The sequence below is a fragment of the Temnothorax longispinosus genome, chromosome 4, assembly GCF_030848805.1.
Source record: "Temnothorax longispinosus isolate EJ_2023e chromosome 4, Tlon_JGU_v1, whole genome shotgun sequence".
NCBI classification, from domain to species: Eukaryota; Metazoa; Arthropoda; class Insecta; order Hymenoptera; family Formicidae; genus Temnothorax; species Temnothorax longispinosus.
The window spans coordinates 5,128,973-5,149,739 of record NC_092361.1 but is presented as its reverse complement, the minus strand read 5'-3'; the positions used below and the strand labels follow the sequence as shown (position 1 = coordinate 5,149,739).

At 40.8% G+C, this 20,767-nt stretch overlaps 4 protein-coding genes across 10 annotated transcripts; 3 read left to right on the top strand and 1 right to left on the bottom strand.

Annotated features, from left to right (window-relative positions):
- The first annotated feature begins 84 nt into the window (after positions 1 to 84).
- Positions 85 to 3,841, top strand: LOC139811071 (zinc finger FYVE domain-containing protein 1). The gene is made up of 6 exons (XM_071775109.1): positions 85 to 740; positions 832 to 1,098; positions 1,204 to 1,576; positions 1,653 to 1,911; positions 2,017 to 2,467; positions 2,551 to 3,841. The coding sequence occupies exons 1-6, from the start codon at positions 278 to 280 to the stop codon at positions 2,763 to 2,765; spliced, it is 2,028 nt and encodes a 675-aa protein (XP_071631210.1). The 5' UTR covers positions 85 to 277; the 3' UTR covers positions 2,766 to 3,841.
- A 1,016-nt stretch (positions 3,842 to 4,857) lies between these two features.
- LOC139811076 (uncharacterized) lies at positions 4,858 to 13,253 on the top strand. 7 transcript variants are annotated; one of them, XM_071775116.1, is made up of 6 exons: positions 4,858 to 4,996; positions 7,110 to 7,522; positions 7,638 to 8,068; positions 8,201 to 8,504; positions 8,600 to 8,705; positions 8,791 to 13,253. In XM_071775116.1, the coding sequence occupies exons 2-6, from the start codon at positions 7,132 to 7,134 to the stop codon at positions 9,071 to 9,073; spliced, it is 1,515 nt and encodes a 504-aa protein (XP_071631217.1). In that variant the 5' UTR covers positions 4,858 to 4,996; positions 7,110 to 7,131; the 3' UTR covers positions 9,074 to 13,253. The 7 variants fall into 7 exon arrangements, with proteins under 7 accessions (XP_071631217.1, XP_071631223.1, XP_071631218.1 ...); XM_071775122.1 differs by lacking the exon at positions 4,858 to 4,996 and adding an exon at positions 5,017 to 5,136; XM_071775117.1 differs by lacking the exon at positions 4,858 to 4,996 and adding an exon at positions 5,073 to 5,208.
- Bora (aurora kinase A activator-like protein bora) lies at positions 13,070 to 17,158 on the bottom strand. Its single transcript, XM_071775123.1, has 6 exons — positions 16,369 to 17,158; positions 15,974 to 16,265; positions 15,825 to 15,910; positions 15,555 to 15,749; positions 15,196 to 15,418; positions 13,070 to 14,533 (listed from the first exon to the last, which is right to left on the bottom strand). Exons 1-6 carry the CDS (start codon positions 16,627 to 16,629, stop codon positions 14,061 to 14,063), a joined length of 1,530 nt encoding a protein of 509 aa, XP_071631224.1. The 5' UTR covers positions 16,630 to 17,158; the 3' UTR covers positions 13,070 to 14,060.
- A 148-nt stretch (positions 17,159 to 17,306) lies between these two features.
- Positions 17,307 to 20,591, top strand: Nct (Nicastrin). The gene is made up of 8 exons (XM_071775110.1): positions 17,307 to 17,553; positions 17,634 to 17,732; positions 17,853 to 18,190; positions 18,276 to 18,663; positions 18,750 to 19,167; positions 19,265 to 19,704; positions 19,765 to 19,957; positions 20,031 to 20,591. The coding sequence occupies exons 1-8, from the start codon at positions 17,502 to 17,504 to the stop codon at positions 20,047 to 20,049; spliced, it is 1,947 nt and encodes a 648-aa protein (XP_071631211.1). The 5' UTR covers positions 17,307 to 17,501; the 3' UTR covers positions 20,050 to 20,591.
- The last annotated feature ends 176 nt before the right edge of the window (positions 20,592 to 20,767 follow it).

The window sequence follows — 20,767 nt, the reverse complement described above, 5'->3', positions numbered from 1 at the left end:
TTAAAGATATATAATTAATTTTCTTGATTCACAATCGCATGTGGCATAAGATATCCATTTGTGGATGTAGCGCGGATGTTTTTATCGGCAGTGTCGGAGAATGGATGTGGCTACGTAGTACCAATTTCCAACACGGATGTATTGGCGGTAGTGTACAGGGGTCCCCCACGGACCAAAATGGCCTCTCTCAGGCTTCGGCTTCTCTCTGACACTGATGAACGACACACAGCGATTCGAGTGTTGATCTGCGTTTCTTTCAAGGGAGTTCGTGTACGTTATGAGTACGTTGTGGAAACCCTGGATTGAAACCTTAAAAGTAGAACCGACGGATTCGGCGATCATGAAGAGCCTGGACAGCAGCCTGGACAACGATTTCGACAAGCTACCCGAGTTCAGTCCCAAGCTGTTCACCGCGGGAAAGAATCCCCCGGTGAACTGTACAAAGTGCCATAATAACAATAACAAGAGTTTCTTGTTGCTCAATGGATGGGGGAACCTGCAGGTCCTCAATGCGGATGAGTTTCTGAGGAAGTTGAACTGCGCGGAGAACGACAAAGTTAAAATCGTGTCGATTTTCGGGAACACGGGCGACGGGAAGAGCCACACCATGAATCAGGTGTTTTTCAAGGGCGAGGAGGTGTTCCAAACGTCAAACCAGCAGAACTGTTGTACGTTGGGCGTTTGGGCGGCGTTCGATCCAATTCTCAATGTTATTTGCTTGGACACGGAAGGTTTACAAGGTAGAATATATTCTGGGTTGTCATTCTCAGATTTTATATGTATAAATTAATTGTGCGTGCCAGATTCAACAGGTTTACATTGTTTGTCTAGCTGTTGCGAGCTGTGAAAATGAACGGGCAAAATTACTGCTCAAAGTACTTGCGGTTTCCGACATTGTGGTTTATGGAATCCATTCCGAGAGGCTGAACAGGGATCTGTTCACGTTCCTGGGTACCGCGTCGCGCGCTTACAGCCATCACTTTAAAGCTGCCTTACAAGCGATCGGGCAGAAAGAGGGGATCTCCACTTCGTTGAGCACGCTCGGACCGAGTATTATAGTGCTGCACGAAACCAGGCACACCATACCTTTGATCAACAGTACATATTGCTACTCTCTCAGGATGACAGTAATTTCAAACTGAGAACTTTATTACGGCTGATAATCGCTTCTGTAACGTGACATGTTGATTGGTTCTTTTACAGATGGGGCGGAAAGTGCGGAAGATATCCTGAGGAACAGATTTACACAGATGAGTCTTGAAATTGACGCTTTCAGCTCTATTAAATACGTCGGTTTGCAATCGGCGAACGACACGACGGATTATGAGCTGTTGCGATCCACCATTGAGAGCGAATTGAATAATACGACGGTACGCTCAGCCAGAAAACCACATCTGGTGTACTACACGCTTAAGAGGCTGAATGATCAGTTGTCTAACGAAAACGGAAACATTTCCAATTCTCTATTCCCAGAACAGTATTTTACTTGTCCCATTAAATGTCTGTGTTGTGGTAATGGCTGTGCTAACAGTATGGGACACCTTCGCGAAGGAAAACCACACAGCAGTAATACTAGGTTGGTACATAGATTTTTTTTTGTACGCTGTTTTAGTTGTACAGCTCCTTGAATTAATGATTGTTTGTTGCGATAGGTGCAAATTCCAATGTCAGTACGAAAATTTGATATACATATGCAAAAGGTGTTACAAGAATGGAAAAGAAATTGAAGTAAGCAGGCGGTATTACGAGGACAATCAAAACAACTGGTACAGTTTTGCTAAAAATGCCTGGTCGGGATACATCATAGATTGTCCGCACTGTGGAGAAATATACAAGAGCAGGCAGTACTGGTACGGCAATAATCCCGAGGATGTTGCCATACGCAAAAAGATCACGCACATATGGAACATGGTAAGTATTGAGAGTAAGAAGCTTCTTTTTATTATCAAATTTTTTTTGTCTATTTAATTCTAATTCTTAATGAAGTAACTTCTCACCGTCCCTTTTCTCTTTCAGTCGAATCGGTCTATAGCTTCTCAGAATACGGCGCAACGGGTTATCGATAGTGTTTCGTATATCAGTGAAGCTGTCACCAACGTTTCTCTGCAGCCAACGAAAGCGTTGAAAGCTTGGGCCGCGGATCAAGTGGCACCATCCTATTGGCGACCGAATAACGAGATAAAGCACTGCTATCAGTGCAAAATGCTATTTAGTCTGACGGATGACAAGCACCATTGCCGCGAATGTGGGGAGGGCTTTTGCGCGCAGTGCTCGTCGAAAACGAAATGCGTGCCCAACAGAAACTGGTACTCGCCCGTTCGGGTTTGCGACGCGTGCTACGAGAAAGATATAAACTGCTCCAGCGATGATTCTCTCGAACCTGTCGAGGACGTCGGTGTACGAAAAGTAACGGAGCACGTGGTGTCGACACTGAATGCCGTTGGAACGGTTTTCAGTTATTCCAAATGTAAGTAAAAGCGGTCGCACGTGCGATCATTAGAATTCGCGTAATTCTCAGATAAATTCTAAATATTCTTTATTTGCACACAGCATTCATAAAAGATACTGTACGACCATCTTATTGGATACCCGACTCAGAGGTGGTTAATTGTTACGTCTGCGAACGGAAGTTTTCCTCGATGCTTACTTTACATCACTGTAGAGCTTGCGGACATGGGGTGTGTCAAGAATGTTCGCAACACCGTAAGCCTGTACCTCACCGAGGATGGGATCATCCCGTCAGAGTATGCAACGCTTGCGTTTGAAATTTATTTGAAGGCGTGCGTCTTAAAGGAAACGGAGCCCAAAAATTTATAGAGACCTCGGAATGGAAAAGGAAATAATTCACTTGAAACGAAATACATTTATTTATTTTACGTAATTGCTTTTGTAAGATAAACAAGAAGTATTGTACCGACTTAATCGTGAGCGTAGACTGTCTTAGATTTGTATGGCCAAATCGCGCGATTGACTGTAAGCTTTTTGAAAAGACTTTTTATGTGTAAACTAGAATTTTGACTCTTTTAAATTCTAAATAAAATTTTTAATTCAATATTTTTTATTTTCAACATTATCTCTATCTAAGGTAACGATGCGAATTATTTTGTACGACACGCGAAAGCTTTGTGATAAAATATCTGAGGGATACAATTTTATTACTTACATATTTTTAATATTAAATTTATATAAATATGTCTTACTTATACATATTTCATCAAGTGAAAACTTTTTAAGTACATTTTTTACGATTGGAGATCGGGAGATCATAAAAAATTTTCAAGAATATAGAATTCCGTACCGAAAGTTGTTTGAAAATCGTACTTTGTTTAACTTGGTTTTTATAATTAGCAAATAATTTTGTGACTATATAAATGTACATAAATGTATGAGTGTGCCATAGTTATGATCATTACTGTTTGAAAGTAACTTCCTGAAGTATATTAAAGACATACGTTACTTTTAACGTATAATTTTATTCTCTCAAAGGTACAAGATCGACGTTGCGCTTAAAAATTTGTTCGGTGAAGAGTTGGTTAAAGATTTATGTTAACGATAGGACATCCCTATATGATACAGCATTGACGTTTGTACATATGTACAGTTCTCTGATCTTCTCTGGTAACAATGACCGCGCAACAGTTGTAGGAAGAAAACCGTTTACAAGAAATGTAACTCTCATGGCTGTGACAATTGTTAATACCGGCATATGGCATTTGCAGATGCATATTCAGATAGGACGACGCGATGACGCGTCTTTGACAGTGGAAACTGTTTTACTTTTTATTTCGTTCTGTATATCATAATAAGCAGCTTCAAATAAAGTTTCGAATTCTCCGAGTAAGTCGCTGCCTTATATTTTACCTTTATTTCAAGATATCGACCACTTTTACAGATGATACGTGCGTACATCGCCAAAAACAGAGTCTAACAATAATGTCAGGAGGTTGAGAAAGAAGCGTGAAAATTTTTAAAGAGCCACGGTGTACAAATGCCTATTTAAATAAATAATTTTCTAAATTACATCCAAGTTATATAAAAAGGAAAAGTCACATGTTTATATGATTTTCCCATCCTCTTGTGAGTAGAATAGGCTGCTAAAGTGTTTGACTACCTATTTCTAAAACATACTGTATACTGTGGTATCGATGAGATTAAAAAACGATCAATTCCGGAGAAATTATATATGGAGACAATCAATGAAACCCTGGAGACAATTTAAGGTGTTATTGACTATGGAATTAAATTTTTGGATTACCAGCATAAATATATGAATAATTAACTTAATTTTAACACGGTATTAAATTTATTATTGAAGATGTTTCTGAAATAAAAATGCACATTTATAATGTAATAAATATATTCTGCCACAACAATGTTTTTTTTTTACAATTATTCGCATAAAGGCCACTTTTTCCAATTGTTAACACTAACTATTAACTCTAACCAATCGTTAAAATTTATCGACAGAATTGCCATCGTGAAGAATAAAATATTGTAATTGAAGGAGAAAACAATTTTTTCATTATTTATAATTAATAATATGGCTAATCCCTTTTATCTTATCTAAAAGATTCGGTTCGGATTGACTTTAGTTACAAAATCCGAAGTTGGCTATTTTAAAAAGTCAATAGTCAACATTAATAGATTATAAATTATAGTTCTAAAATTAGAATCAAATATTATCGAATCCCAAATATACGGCTAAATTTCAACAATTATCCGAATTTCCGTAAAATTGTCTTCAATAGTATTTTATCGAGTTTGAGTTTTTCATTTTTCTCTTCCCGCTTCGAGTCGAAGAATCGCGCGCGCGCGATATATCGAATCGCGATAGATACGCGTGGATACCCCCGGCGGGGTGGGGGCATCCACGTGATGACGTCAAAATATGGCGTCTCGATCAGCTGGATGTTGTGTAGAGTGTGCCTGCCTGCGATGCCCGTGATGCCCGTCTCGCGAGAATTAACGGAGACCACCGTCTGCCCGCCGTGATACCGTGAGTTTATTCATCCGCGATTGGCGCAAGCGGCGACCGACCCGATCCCGCTCCCACGGGCGATGCGGTGCGGTGCGGTGCGGTTTCCCGCGGGAGAGTCGCGGCCACGCGAGTGCGAGACGCGCGGAGACGCAAAAGTGGTACATACATACTCGGGGGCTCGGGGGGGAAGCGACCGCACGACGACGGCGACGTGAGGCTGTCGCACGCACGTGAGTGAGACCCGTTGCGTTCGCAAACGGGGAAACGGCGAGACGCGAATCCGCGAGATCGACGAGGTGTCCGCGGAGCGCGGCGCGACTCCGGGGAGCCGACGCCGAGAGCGGAGCAAAACCAGGCGCCTAAAACCCGCGTCCCGTCGCGCCCCTTTTCCCGTCGTCGACTCGCGAAGGCGACGCTCGGTTTATCTTATGTAATTCCCGCGAGTGCATCGCCGCGTCGTGCGTGCGTGTACGTGTGCGTGTGCGATGTCGTGGCCATTTTCGCGTTTGCCATCGCGTTTCGTAATCGTTATCAGCTCCATATTTGAATTCAACAAGTAATGCAGGTCGTCACGACCCGCCCGATTGCCCCGGGGCCGCCGCGACACTCTTCCGGTTCGCCGCGCTCTCATTTCCCGCGGGGACGGGGAGACGCGGATTCCTCGCGAGTCTCGCGACGCGCGACGTCGCGAATCGTCTCGCGCGGAGCAGAGAATCGTCCTCACGTGCTCGTCGCGTCTGGAAGATTGTCCGGCCGCGACCGCGATCGCGATCGCGCCCGCCGATCTCTCCATCTCTCCCCGTGAGATCGCGTGACTCGAAAGCTCGTCTCGCGGTGACCGCGAGACATCGGGAGAGTGTCTCGCCGATTCGTCATTAAATCGGGCGAGAGGGACGCGAGAGCGCGGCGGGAGCACGTTGCCGGAGGTGTGCAACGCGAGTGGACGCCATTAGTTGCAAATTCCACGTTTGGAGGGGGAGGGGGACATTCGGAACACGAGTGAGGCTGATGGCAGAGAACGTATGTACATACGTAAGCGTAAGCGTCGTCGACGTAAAGTAAGGCAGAGAAAGACTTAAACGTAAATGTATGACTATTTAGCCTCATCTACGTTTACGTGCTTCTCTGCTTTACTTCACGTCCACGTCTACGACGCTTACGTCGTTTACGTTCTCTGCTATCAGCCTGATCGCGAGTATCGCGACGGCGACAATGATGATGATGGTGACGATGACGACGACGCGACGCCGCGCCGCGCCGCGCCGCCGCCGAAGATGACACTCGTTCGCGGCGTGATGTCCCATTTGAAATTCCGATGCGCGATTCCGCGTGATAGCGCCGGCCATTTTGTCGCTTATTAGTCGAGCGGATAAACAATCCCGTCCTCCGTCCGCGTGACGCTCGCTGGCCTCGCCACTCTCGCCAGCTCGCACGAGCGAGCGAGCGAGCGCGGCTCACATGCGCGGAGATTTCAATTCCGCGATACTCTCCCGTTCTCTCTCTCTCTCTTTCTCCCTCTCTCTCTCTCTCTCTCTCTCTCTCCCTCTCTATCCTCGGCGCCTCGGCCGCGCGGCGCCCCAAAAATAGAAAAGCGTCCGGAGGCCCATTTTCTGCGGTTTCTTACCGCGTGGATTTTTATGTCGTAACGCGATATATTGCAGCGGCGGGAGATGATCCGCGAAACTTCCCTCGGCCAGGTGGTTCCACGGACATGGGCGATATCCGGCTCGAAGAGATTTATTTTTTAATCCGGAGATGGCGATAGATTTTCCCCAAGTCGACGAGTTTCCTTAATGTTGTAAGAACGTGAAGGGGGAGAGGAAACGTTTTATCCCCGGGTTTACCGTAAGCTGATATATGTACCAGGAAGGAAAAGAGATCCCATTCTGCACATTGTGTTTATCTTTCCACGAGAGATCGTCCCTTTTTTGGTTGCACCGTCTGTTTTGCGACACCCTGTACAACCTGGACTTTAAATACTTTACATTATACGGTTCAAGTGCAAGTTACCTTTTTTTTTCTTTTTTTTTATACAAAACATTATTTGCGGAAGCAGTAGTACTCTTTTAAGTTTCCGCAATGTTTTGTATTTGGCGTGAAATATGTTATATATAAATAATTTTGCTTGCAGTGACCAGAAGACTCTATGCAACATGCCACCAGATAGGCCTGATGCATCGGGTATCGAAACTGACATAGAACTGAATTCATCTCAGGATTATAATTTCGGCGAGAACGCGTATGCGATGAACGATAAGGAGAAGGAGAACGCCAGCGTTCTGGCTGACACAAACTCGACCAACGAATGTCAAAGTGAAATTCCCAGATGGGACAAGTCGACGGAGAAGAACAATCAGTCGGACGACGAACTGACGTCTCTCAGTTGGCTGCACCAGCAGAATTTACTTAAGGGTTTGGACATTTCGAACCCCTCCAAAGACATGAAACACGAGAACATGCTGAATAACAATATCTGCGACGATATAGCAGATTTTTCTGAGAACACCAATTCCGTATCAAGCTTGGATGATAGTTTCTGTCCAGGTAAGATGCGCGGCTCGAAATACATCCCGCACTGTGCTTGTGAGTGTCGAGTATTCTTTAGGATTTACGTTAACTTTATCCTTTCTTGTTTTTCTTTATGACGCTGCGTCGACAGAGACTAATGGAAAGGCCAGCGTGACGCTGAACGGAAACGGACAAAACTATCAGCATCCCGCCAAGAATTGTCAAAAGCCCGCGCAAATATTTCAGGAATCTGCGAAAAGTCATTGCAATATTTCGCCAAGTAATCAAACGAAGATTTCTTTGAGCAACAATAATTTGCCAATGTCTAATCGCAACAAGCATCCTACCCATATACCGTATGATCCTCATTTGCACAGAAATAGCAAACCACCGTATTCATTCTCCTGCCTCATATTTATGGCTATCGAAGATAGTCCCGTAAAGGCGTTGCCCGTGAAGGAGGTTTACGCGTGGATTCTGGAACACTTCCCATACTTTAGGAACGCCCCTACTGGATGGAAAAATTCTGTCAGACACAATTTGAGCCTGAATAAATGCTTTCGGAAGGTGGAGAAAGCTCCGGTGAGTGTACGAGGCAAATTTCTCTTCGAGAAAGCGCACCGCGAGATTTATCGATGAGAGTCATCGCGTTAACGTCGCGTCACATCGAACGTTTATATAACTTTCTATTCTTTTTTTTTTTTTCTTTTTTAGAATTTAGGAAAAGGATCATTGTGGATGGTGGATGCACAATATCGTCCAAATCTGATTCAGGCGTTGTCTCGCGCTCCTTTTCCTCCCCCTACAACCCAGAATTTGTCTTCGTCGGAAAAGGTGTCCAGAAAATGCGTAAATGCACGTCTCCCAGATCCGGTTCTCTTTCCGTATCTATCCAAAAGACTGGCGTCTAGCAATATTAATGATAGCGCAGAAACCGAGATAGACAGCGACGTCGATGCAGCGGCCGCCGCTATGCTTTCCTTCAAGCATGGACCTATCATTCTGAATCACAATAAAGGTATTGAACGTATGCGAAATAATAAAAGAGAGTCCTTGTCTGTATTTCGTTGAGACAATTCATATACTTATGTATTAATGTATGTTTTAACATAGATCGTAAACGAAAATTGCCGGAATCGGAAAAGCTGGTACCTGTAATTACCAGGAGTTCCAGTGAAGATCATACTTATAGCTGTATCAACTCGATAAAATTGGAAAGGTAAAGATAAATTAATCACGTACGATCGTCGTAAATATTACGCGAACAAGTAAATTTTATCGTTTTCTTTTTATTTCTTTTGCAGCAAACATTCGAACGAGGAGGAACTAAATCCAGATTTTGATGAACAAAGAAAGATTGCAGAAGGTGCGGACGCGCTTCTGAATTTGGCTGGCGTTAGTACAGCGCTAAATCACAGTAGAACGCATCATGTAACACAAGGTATTAATACGGCATCGAAATCGGAAGTTGTCGCAAAGCCAAAAAAACGTTCTACAACGAGCGATTACTCGAGCACGGAGAAAAAACGTAAGAGATGGCGAGACTGGAAAGAGGGAAATCGATACCTAAAACAAATTAGGGGTTAACGTTAACACATTTTGTTACATTTCGAAAAAAGTGTACGATATGTTATCGAGAGCTTCCCGCTTGTGCGCGAGTCGGAAGCACTTGGGAATTTTACCATCTAGTAACAAGAAAGTACTTTTGTTCTATAGTATCGTCAGTAAATTCTTCATTCATTTCTAAACTCGTTTAGATCGACTTTCATGGAAATTTCTTCGGTCAGGCCAGTTTCTCGTTGTAAACACAACAAAAAAACGCGCATGTAAATTCTTCCATATAACTTCTAGTTGTGCTAAGTAAAAGAGAGGGTTGTTGGATGCATTTCGAATTGATTGGTGTGGTTGCTCAGGGTTTACAACATGCTATATGCCAAAATACATTCGGTAGCACTAAACAACAAGCAATAATAGAGATGTAGTGTTAAAGAGATACTTTTTAAACACACTGTTGAAACAATGATACAATTGAATAGTACGTGGAATATATATCGATAAAAGAAATTATTATTACATACTGAAGTAATAATAATCATTTCAGAACTGTTGCAAGACGATTATATTAAGTCGTAGAGAGTTTAATTAATGATAAAGTTCTACATCAGTTTTCTTTTGTCCTCTTTTTTGTAGATATGTATAGAGGCATAATCAACATCTGCTGTCACGAAGCCTGTCCCAACAGTAACGAGACCTATTGTTTTCAAACGTAACGCGGCGATTTTCGACATCAAAATCACAGCCCGATTTGAAGCCCAGTGTTACCATTATTTTACTTCAAAGAGTGCTAGTCTCGTTATTTTTGAGACAGGCCAATCGTATTCAATAGAGAGAGAGAGAGATCGATAATATATTTAAAAAAAGATTACACGCATACATATTTCTATGTATATGTGTATATATGTATATAAAATGTATGTATACGTGCATGTATATGCAGATGTACACATTGCACGCGTCAAGCTCGACATACTCATTCATGTATTTATAGTCGGACTCCCCGATTCTCGACTCGAGATGAAACAAATCTTTCTGTTTGCGCATACACAAGATGCCATCGCGCGCGCACGCTTGCGTTCGTATGTATGTACATACCTCGTTCGTCACTTATTCCACATATGTGATAAAAATGACGAATATGAAATCGTGGAAGAGGAGAGGTATCGTGTTTACGGAAGTTCAACCGGTTAGGAAAAAGGGAGTTTGATTGTACATGTGTATAAGGTGTTCCCAAATTGGCGACGATGAAATAGCGTGAAAGTTTATGAAAAACTGAGTTATATAAAAGTTCACGTTCTTGTTTCTTTAAATTCCTAACAACAGTTTTCAATATGTAAGCACTTTAGACTTTGTTCAATATTGGCTTGGATAATGATTTGTCTGTATGTAGAACCGGTTAACACTAATTTTACGCGTTAAACAATTAAATTATAAAAATATACGCGCCATTTGTGAATATACGACTATTTAATTAATTGTACATCGTAAATTTTATCAGATTTTCAATTTTTGTGGTTGAAAAAGATCATCGATTGCGATTAAGAAGAGTCTTTGTTTAGTTTTTCACAGACTTTTCATTACAGTTTTCACACGCGAATTTGAGGGCACTCTGTGCATATAAACATGCGGTGTGCATTGTTGCACATGTACAACATATGTGCCACAAACGCATTATCAAAAAAATATTTAAAAAGAAAATAAAAAAGATATTGAGATACATTCAACATGATTTCGAAACGAAGAAATGTTATCATTTCACGTCTTTTTCTACTCTCTTTGTGGCTTTCAAGATGATTTTGAACAGTGTTGTACATATGTAGACCTCCTAATGTATCCATAGACCAGTTTTGGTATTCAGTTGGAAACTGAATATATAGCAATCGTGCTGAGATGTTAATTAAAATCGGATGGAGATGAAAAATAGCACTACATGGAAAGACAACCTATTTTTGTAAAAAAAAAAGACCGTAACACTAAGGAGAGAGAAGTAGAAAAGGAGGGATTTGATAATACCTTGTAATTGTAAGATATGTACGTGTGCTACAAAGACATGCGCACGCGCGAAAGAATATTAGGCAAACTGGTCTTGTATACATTAATACGTAGTTCAATATAGAGAGAACATATATTTTTACAGGGCACTGCCCGCGTGATAAAGGTTCTTCCTAATAATTCGCTGGTACGCAGTTTATTAGCTTAAATATCAATCTACAAAGTATAAATATTAGTGACTTTGAATGAGAGAGAGGGAGACAGAGAAACGCAACTGTTGTAGCGCAACCTGATACGATTTCTACATATCAACGTTCATGATGCGCGAAACGTGGCTCCGACAAATTTCGCAAATGCATTCTATTTGTCATTTCGGAATTCATCTGGGATTACTTACGACGATCCTTTAATGTATCGCTCAAAGAGTTCACCGTCAACATTATAGAATTATGCTAGTTTCATAGCATAATTCATAATTACGTACGCCATTGGCATAAGTAGAATTCAAATAGTCTTAAATGAATAATAATTTCAAAATGTCTAACGTCTTTCGTTATTCCGTTTCTGTTAAAGCAGTAGATCAGTCATTGCAAGTTGTAAAGTTGAAAATTTTAATCGCTCGTACGGCAAACATCTTCTAAAGAGAATTAGAAAACACAATTTGTATAATAAACAGGATGCGCTACATCAAATATTTAATGTGATTGTAGCTAGTCAGCTACACCAGAAGAAAATTCAATCTGAAGGTGCAAGAAAGAATGCCATGCTCAATATGATAAATATCGAATTTATTTAATAAAAGAAAAATAATATTATTTTTAAATGAAATTGGAAGAATGACCACATTTTAAGATTTTTACATCTTCCAAGTTGAAATTATTCTATGTGTATTACGCTGTATTAAACACGCTATGCTCAACATTGCATGATTTATATAAAATTTAGCTACAAGCAATCTATCTTCTTGTTGTTTTTGAATTTTATTTTACTGTTATTATTTCTGTGATATATTGCAAGAATGAATACAATATTATCATTGTTATACTTCAGTGTATCTGAAGTTTTAGAATTCTATATATATTATGTTGTTTAACGAAAAATAGAGTTTTACATATATATATTATATATAAATATTATTAATTAACTGGCATTCTTACTCACACCTTGAATACTCTACCTTGATATCGACCTTAAAACAAGCTGGCATCTTCAAATTGATAAACGTACGGAAATTTAATGTTATAGCTTCACGATTTGTTAACATTCTCTTAGTCTAGCTCGCGTTTGCTATGACTGAAGATCTGCTCTTCCACGTATAGCTAATTCTAAATTAATCTGCTATAGAGAGCGGGATGCCATTCATCGATCATAATACTGTGTAGCTAATCGATAGGTTTAAAAAGGGTAGAATTAAATCGATTAGTCACATAATGTAAAGCAATACACCAGTAAATCCTGACATTGGGCGAAATACTCTAGTCAGCCGGTTTTCGTCGAAGAAATGGGCTTATGTGCAATCGCGTTAATCGCGGAGTCGGTACGACGAGGGGGGATAGACTGTTACTCTGTAATTGCATTACGTAGAAAGAATAAGTATTAACATCGCATATCTTTCCTTTTTCTTAACGCATCGCGCCGACTCGTTAAACGATACAAATTCGCAAAATCAATACAATTATTCGTACGTCGTCGTACGTTTTACGCGGAGATATACACTGTTATCACAACCGGCTGACAGGCGAAGTCATCCTATGACAGACACAAAAAAAAACACAAAGTATGGAGCAAAGCAGATTACGATGTGTCATTGTAACTAGCCAGGGACAATCAAAAGACATGATGTGTTTGGTTTGCTTCCATTACATGACATCGTGCCAAATGCAGAATCCTTTGGGTTTGGAAGATCAGAGATATGTTAATTTATATGTACACACACATAAACACACACACACATACACACACACACACACGTACGTATATATGTATGTATGTATATACCTACACAGATTGTATATTATAAGAATTTTGTTGGCGTAATATGTAATATTATAATTATATATATCATTATTATTATTATTATTATTACTCATTTTAGATGAATCATGCTGTAAAATGTTTGTTAAGTTTTTGATCTTGCTTATATATATATCTTGAGTATATTTAATATTTTAGGCTGTAACCACAAGAAAATTTTATCTAATGAAACAAATGAAGAAAATTGCAAAACTTGTTGCTTATTTTATTCAGCATTTTTTATTCCACGTAGCAATTATGGCATACTTTAATATACAGAGTGTTTGGACAAACTTTCAATCGTTATCGTTATACTGTCGTTGCGCAGCTTTTTTACCATATAGTATACCCGCACAACTGTCGTTATGAGCACTTAACGACAGCATAACGAGTTACAGAATCTATTACTGGAGCTATAAGGATCAAGTAACAACGCGTTTCCGACCCCGGGTCCATTTGCAAAAAATGATCCTTATGGTGCCCCCGACAATCTCTGAAAGTTTGTCGGGTGAATTTCCAATATTAATAATACAATACAATGATGTTGATCATAAAGAAATGATTAAAAAATGTAAATGTTTCTTTTGAATAATCTGGAGCCAATTTTTCCTTAGCAAAAGTTTCGAGACGTTACGTTTAACGTAACATTTTGACTGAACAAATGTTAAGAATATAGCCACATAAAAGTATCTCGACGAGATATTTATATAATAGATATATTGAAATCTCTATTCTATAGCACATTAAAAAGTAGAATAACATCCTCGTGAAAATCATATAGGCTAGTCAGATCCAATTCAATTAGATTAAACAATTTTAAAATGTCAAGTTCGACATGCGAAGAAAATAATATTGCCTACATCAAATTGAGATCCACTTATAAGGTTTAAGAATAAATTTATGACAAAAAATAAATCATACACATTCGCTATATTTTTTTATGATAATTGTGAGCTAAATATTGTCATCTACTTGAGCATTTCGTCTATGAATTCGACTTCTATGATTCTATTTAAGTTCCACTTTTTTTATTATGTTTGGAAGGTGTAGAGCTAAATACGTTTCTAATGTTTTCTCTCCAAGATAGTTGAGTATAATCTTTGGACATCGCTATTTTTTCATTCCAGAGAGTTTTGTGATTCGTCGAAGTATTGTAACTGTCTATTGTACACATTGCGCTATTCATACTGTGAGTTTGATAACCAGTGTCTTGAACTGAATTCGAGATACTTTGCTGCTCGAACGCGCCGGACATTATGTTACTCCGTTTATGATTTTCACGTGAAAAACTTGCCGTTTCCTTATTATGTTCCTTATCACTAAATACAACGGCGCTGGAATGCACAATATTGTCAGTCGAATTTATACATTTTGGTAATTCCTCCATATTAATGGAATCACATGCATTTGTTTTATCATTATTTATAATTATCAATTTGTCACTGTCTCCAGTACGTTTCACGTCAATTTCCCTACTGGACATATCTAAAACATATTTTTAACAAAGTAATTGTTACGAGTATATCTGTTTTGCTTGTGATAGGCATTAATACTGTAATACTTTAATGGGAAAAGTGGTACAATAATTATTTGAGATTTACTTTTCTCTAAGGACAGTCAACGTAAAACTATGTTTAAACCCCTTCTTTCTATATTTGTAACTTATTGAACTCTTCAGAATTCTAACTATGATACAATCTGCTTTATGCAAGTACGCAACATTGATACTGTTAACTTTCCTTATCATTCCCGTTAGCCAAATCTATCGAGAACAAATTTCGAAAGTGTCTGCTGCAAATTTTGTCGATAGAATGCCAACAGAAATATAAGAATCTGTTAACAGAATATAATGGCTGTAAAAACTCAACAAAACTTGCCATTTCGTAACCATTTAAATGATGTGTTCTATTTTTAATGTTTATGAAATAACAGATTCTGCTCGATTTTTCGTTAGAAATCTGTTAGCAGATTATATCGGCAAAGATCTGTTGCAAAATTTGAGCAAATCTACTGCCAATCTGTTGTCAATACAGACAGGAGCAATACAGGCAACTTCTTTTCCAAAGAGTTGTATAAGTGAAGATAATATAAAAATAAAGGGAAAAGAATGTATTGAAAAATTAGGCTATAACGAAAAGCTAATTTACCTAACGAATGATAGCCATTAACTGAACTTTGATCTTTTCTTTCAGCTATATCGTCTGTGCTCATGTCTATCATAAAGTTTAACCGTGTGGCCGAAGAGCAATGTTCAGCTCTTTCGTACAACCTATTGTTCTCAGCTTCATGTATCGGCGACATGTTAGGTGGCGATAAGTTTTCAGACATCACTATGGACGATCTATTGCTTCGCCGTCTAGTTTGTAGCCTCTGAAACACATCATCGCGTTAATTTTAGCGGTATGCTCGAACTATAGACCATAATCAATCTTATTTGTCGAAGTACAAAATTGCTACTGTTATATAAAAAAAATTACTTGAATGTGTAATACTGTTATTTACGTACCTTTAACGGAGTACCGTGAACAAACATGCCACTTTGAGGAGGGCTGCAAGATAACGCCATGGACTCGTTCATTTTAACCGGTGACAACGACGTAAAACTCTCATCGTTGTCAGTGCCCTCGTCATGACAGAAAAATAATTTTCTCCTCAGCGAATTGTTGCTTGAATTTACATCGTCGCTGTCTACATTTTGTTCCTTTGGAAAACAAGAATATTTTTATCAAAAGAGAGATAATCATACTTCCATCTTCGACAGCCACTACAGGCAAACCTGAGTAAAATTGAAGAAGGGCTTTAAAACTTCTTCCACGTTCGGAGGCAGATCCAGAGGTAGAGACAATATCGTCTGACTCCAGGCTGAAAATACAACGGCGATGAGATCGATCAATTTCGAAATATCGATCTCTTATTAGATCCTACCATCTTTTGTCATCTTCGAAGGTTCCTGAGTAGAATTCAAGTCGTTCAAAAGCCTGTTGGGAGTGTCCAGGGCTAAAAGGGGTTTGCCCTCCTGCTTGACGTCCCACGGGCTGGGAATTATCTGATTCTGCTTGAAGAATCGATCTATAGCTGCTTGGGCCTGAGTCTCCAGTTCCAGATCGGGAGAGTACACCTGATGTACCGGTGAATCCTCGATCCTCGCCGGTTTCATGTGAGCCAGCTCCTCTATGCTCCACGTAAATCCCGGGGAGTGTTGCGCAGGACTGGGAACCTAAATATCGCCAGCAATTTTAGCGATTAGCGCTCGCTGTCAGCACAGGTACTCACTGTCGATCGAGGTAACTCCTTTACGGAGCTTCCGCAAGCAAAATGACCTTGGCGAACACGGTCGGGCTGATCGTGGACAGGTGCAGTCTGTTGATCAAATCAGGCTCGAAGGGATTCTTGGTGATGAACTTCCTCAGCTTGGACGGTGGTGTCATATGAAACGGCAGGCATTGCGCGCCGTTTTGATACGTCAGCTGCTTCAAGTGATTATCGTTTCGCTTCACCGGAGTCCCGCGCCTCCAGGGGCTGCACGCCAACGGATTCTCCCCCTTCCGCTTTTCGTTCGGTGTGTCCCGTCTCTGCTCCATGTGACAATCAAAACAATCCGCTTGGAGAAACGGACGCTGCACACCTTGCCACTACTCCGCGTAGCTTCGCACTCAATTCGAAATTCAGCCCGATTCAGCCTCTCCACGAAGCCTTTTCGTTCAACGCACAATTTCCGCCGCGAGACTTCGGTAGATTCTCTACTCGCGAAAGCCCGTTTATACGAATTACAAACCGGAGGGCTTCGATATCCAAGCGATTGGAATTTTCTAACTTTTGAACATGTCAGATTCGTTTCAAATTGTAAACTTTACCTTGAAGCGCCTCTCTACGTCCATATGGACGTTGAACTACGTGGCCAATATTCATGAATCCCGTAGGTAATGTCCACGATTTTATGGTTATCTCCCCGCTATATCTACAACTTTTGTGACAATGTTCACGATTTTGTCAATTTTGTGGTTCTCTTCCGTGTTACGTTCATGATTTTTTAGTTCTCTTTCGTGTTATATTCAAAATTCACGATTTTTTTGTTCTCTTCGGAAAAGAAGAAAAAAATCGCGAACAGCACGGAAGAGAACCACAAATGCAAAATCATGGACATTACCTACGGGATTCGTGGATATTGGCTACGTAGTTCAACGTTCACATTTTAAGACATAGAGGCGCTTCGAAATGTAACAGCACACTGAGCACACTGCACACAGCTAAATTGCGCCCGATCGCGCCCATGGCTGCTGCTGTTGCTCTCAGACTTGTCTCTGTCATGACTCACACGATGTGTCATTAATTGTTTTCATACCTCGATTCTCGCGTTCGAGATGTATCCTAACAGCACCAGGTAATACCCCGAAATTCTGGTCGAATTGCGTAAATCTCGGGTACTCTCGAGCACGAGCGATAACAACGGAACATGGCGATGGAAATGTGGAAGTACGTTTTGGCAGTCGTCATCATAAATTCAGGTAACCCCCCCGAGCTCCACGTGTCTTACGCGCCATTCAATTTCAGTGTATCGCAATTATCGGAATTATTTTATTTCCAGTGACCTCCGAAAGAATAAAGGATATGATATACATGCCTTTGGAGGGTGTAGCTGCGTGTTTCCGAAAGCACAATGGCACACATCAATTCGGATGTTCCTGTAAGAATCGCCACTCGTTCCCCCTCGCCCGTCACACTTCCACGATTGTTGATCCTCAGTCTTCTTCTCGACCATTTCATGTTACTTTACTGACGTTTGCGACGTTTCCGTTATTTACAGCCAGTAGATCGGGAAGCGTAGGTGTGGTACACTTGGTCGAGGTGGACGACGATATCGCCTGGATAGAAAAAAATTCCACCGCCGGCCCGTACACCGTGGTCCTGCCGTTCGCGATGTTCGACAGAAGCACGCTTGTAAGACTGAAGAACACGAACAACATAAATGGCGTGCTGCTGACGAGGAATGCCAGCCACGAACGTCCGTCGAAGTATTCGCCCGAGGACCAGTGCCCAAATCGATATTCCGGTTATAAGAAGTGCAACGAGACGGAACCGTGGAACCCTTTCGGATCTGCGTTGCTCATGGAAGATTGGCCGTTCCCCATGTTCTACACAGAGGTTGGACGAGATTGTAACAGTACGAATTTTGCGTGCCGGCATTGCGCTTTACGGACCAAAAAAGTTAAAAGTATCGTGTTTACAGAATCAGACGATCCTGGAGGCCATAAAGACCTGTTTCTGGGCGCATAACGCGCACGACCTGGAGACGCAGTATCAGAGATCTCTCTGCGCGATAGAAATGAAGTCGTTCATGCACGCCGCCGTTAACTCGGATTCTTGCATAAAGCGTTCGGATTTCATGATAAATTTCAATCCGACGCCGTTTTGTGACCCACTCGGGGATAGGAACATACACTGGCCCCTGGCGCCTCTCGACGAGAATAACAATACGGTGATAATGGTGACGGCGCGATTGGACGCGTCGTCGTTATTCGATGGTGTGTCGCCCGGTGCCGGTAATACAATAACAGGACTGGTCACGTTGCTTGCCACCGCGTACTATCTAAATGTCTTAAATGCCACTGTCAACAGTACGTATAGATCTTTCCTCAGAATTGTCGCGCAATGTTCAAATGTAAACATAATATAATATATTTATTCTCATTATTATATCTAGATACGAACGTTGTCTTCTCTCTGCTGAATGGAGAGGCGTTTGATTACATAGGATCCAGTCGTATGGTGTACGACTTGAAGCACAACAATTTTAACGCCCTTGGCGGAGTCAATTTGAAACTCGACGATATCCAGACTGTGATCGAATTTGGCCAGTTGGGCAAGGGAAACATATTTCTTCATAGCAATGGCAACGACGACATAATAAAACGTTTGCAGCGCGCGTTGAATGGTTATAAATGGTTGACTGGTTATAGCGCGTCGGTTATAAATGGTAGCGTTCCACCCACGTCCGTGCAAAGTTTCCTGGAGGTGAAACCGAATCTAACGACCATTGTTATAACCAATCACGAGAGACAGTTTAAGAACCGATATTACAATGGTATCCTGGATGACGCAGAGAGTCTTAGTTTTGATAGGTACATACACGTAATTTGTTCGATTTTAATACATACCTCATGTTTTAGCATTACTTGATTTTGTATTATTGAGATTCTCTTGTCTATCATGTTTTAGAAACGATACTAGCGCGCTTGCATCAGATTTAGCGAAAATTGCTCTTCAGGTTGCTAATGAGCTTTACCGGGAAGTGACGGGCAAGGCGCCGGAGCCCGTCGATCTACCGATATCCATGGAGAAGCTCACCGCGGAAATGCTATACTGCTATTTGGAGAGCGCCAAGTGTACTCTGTTTCGTGCGGCTTCGGCGCCTAATGCCAAATTGGTCGATCAGGTCTTGCCGTTGTACGTCGGGGTGCACAGAGTGCTCAACATCGCGACGACTTTGACGGGACAGCTCTTGGCCTACCTGACGGGCGAAAAGCTCTATGATATGAACGAAACAACGTGCCACGAAAATCGGCTTGCTTGGATGGGCGGTCAGAACTTTTCGGGCTTGTGTATCAATTCAACCGTCAATTACAGTACGGCTGTGAGTCCCGCGTTTATTATCGAGGGTAAGTTGCTACGCTATTCGCGATAGATATGGGGATATCCAATTGTTTCTCTTATTACAGAATACGACATGAAATCGGGTGTCTACTCGACTTGGACAGAATCTATATGGCAAACGTTAAGCGTTAGAATGTTTCTTAAACCAGCGGCAGCGACGGAACGCTTTAGTCTGATTCTGGGTAGTTTGGTCGCCGGTTTCTCGTTTGTGTTAGTATGGCTGGTCAATAATCGAGCCGATGTGTTATTTAACTCGAGGTTTGTATCGTCTTTCTACAAAAGGTAATTTGCACCGCATACATACACATACTTATACTAATGACATTTTCAGGAGGACCGCTGATTGCTAGGGATACGCCGCGGACCACATATCAATGACCAGGTTGGATAATCATCGAGAAAATCAAGATGTTCCGGTAACTAGCCTTTAACCGTATGTGTGGTACGCCCTCGGACGATTATTTTATACCCCGAAAAATACCCGGATGTGTCTCGCATTGTTATCTTTATAATTATCTTATTTCTCGTCATCGCTCCATCCACAATGGTTCATTTGAAAAAAAAATCACGGACGCATTTTTGACACTTAATGTAAATGGCAAGGTGAATCTTTCCTCTACTTTCTCTACCTATATTATTAATTATTTATGAAGTTATACGAGAAAAGACATTAGATGACTGAAACGAAAATAAGTTTAGTAGCTTTGTGTTGTGTGCGCATGTATATAAATGAATGAATGTGTATTTAAGGTAGTTGTAAGATTTAGGTAGTGGTAAGATTTTTAAAATGAAAATTACATAAAAGTGTTAGAATACAGCAACTCTCTTTAGCGATTAAAATTGATTATTCGTGTAACGTTAAAAAAATCGAAATATGAATCATAAAACAATAGCGGAAAAGTATAATCTCTTTCTCTCCCCTTTCTTTCAAGTTTAGTTTTTAAGAAATAATGTTTTTTTTTATCACAAATATTAAATCTCTAGTGCATATTTCCCTAATCATCTTCACTTTATATGCAATGTATCGCTCTTCGTTGGAGCAATGGTGTAGAAATATATCGACAGTAT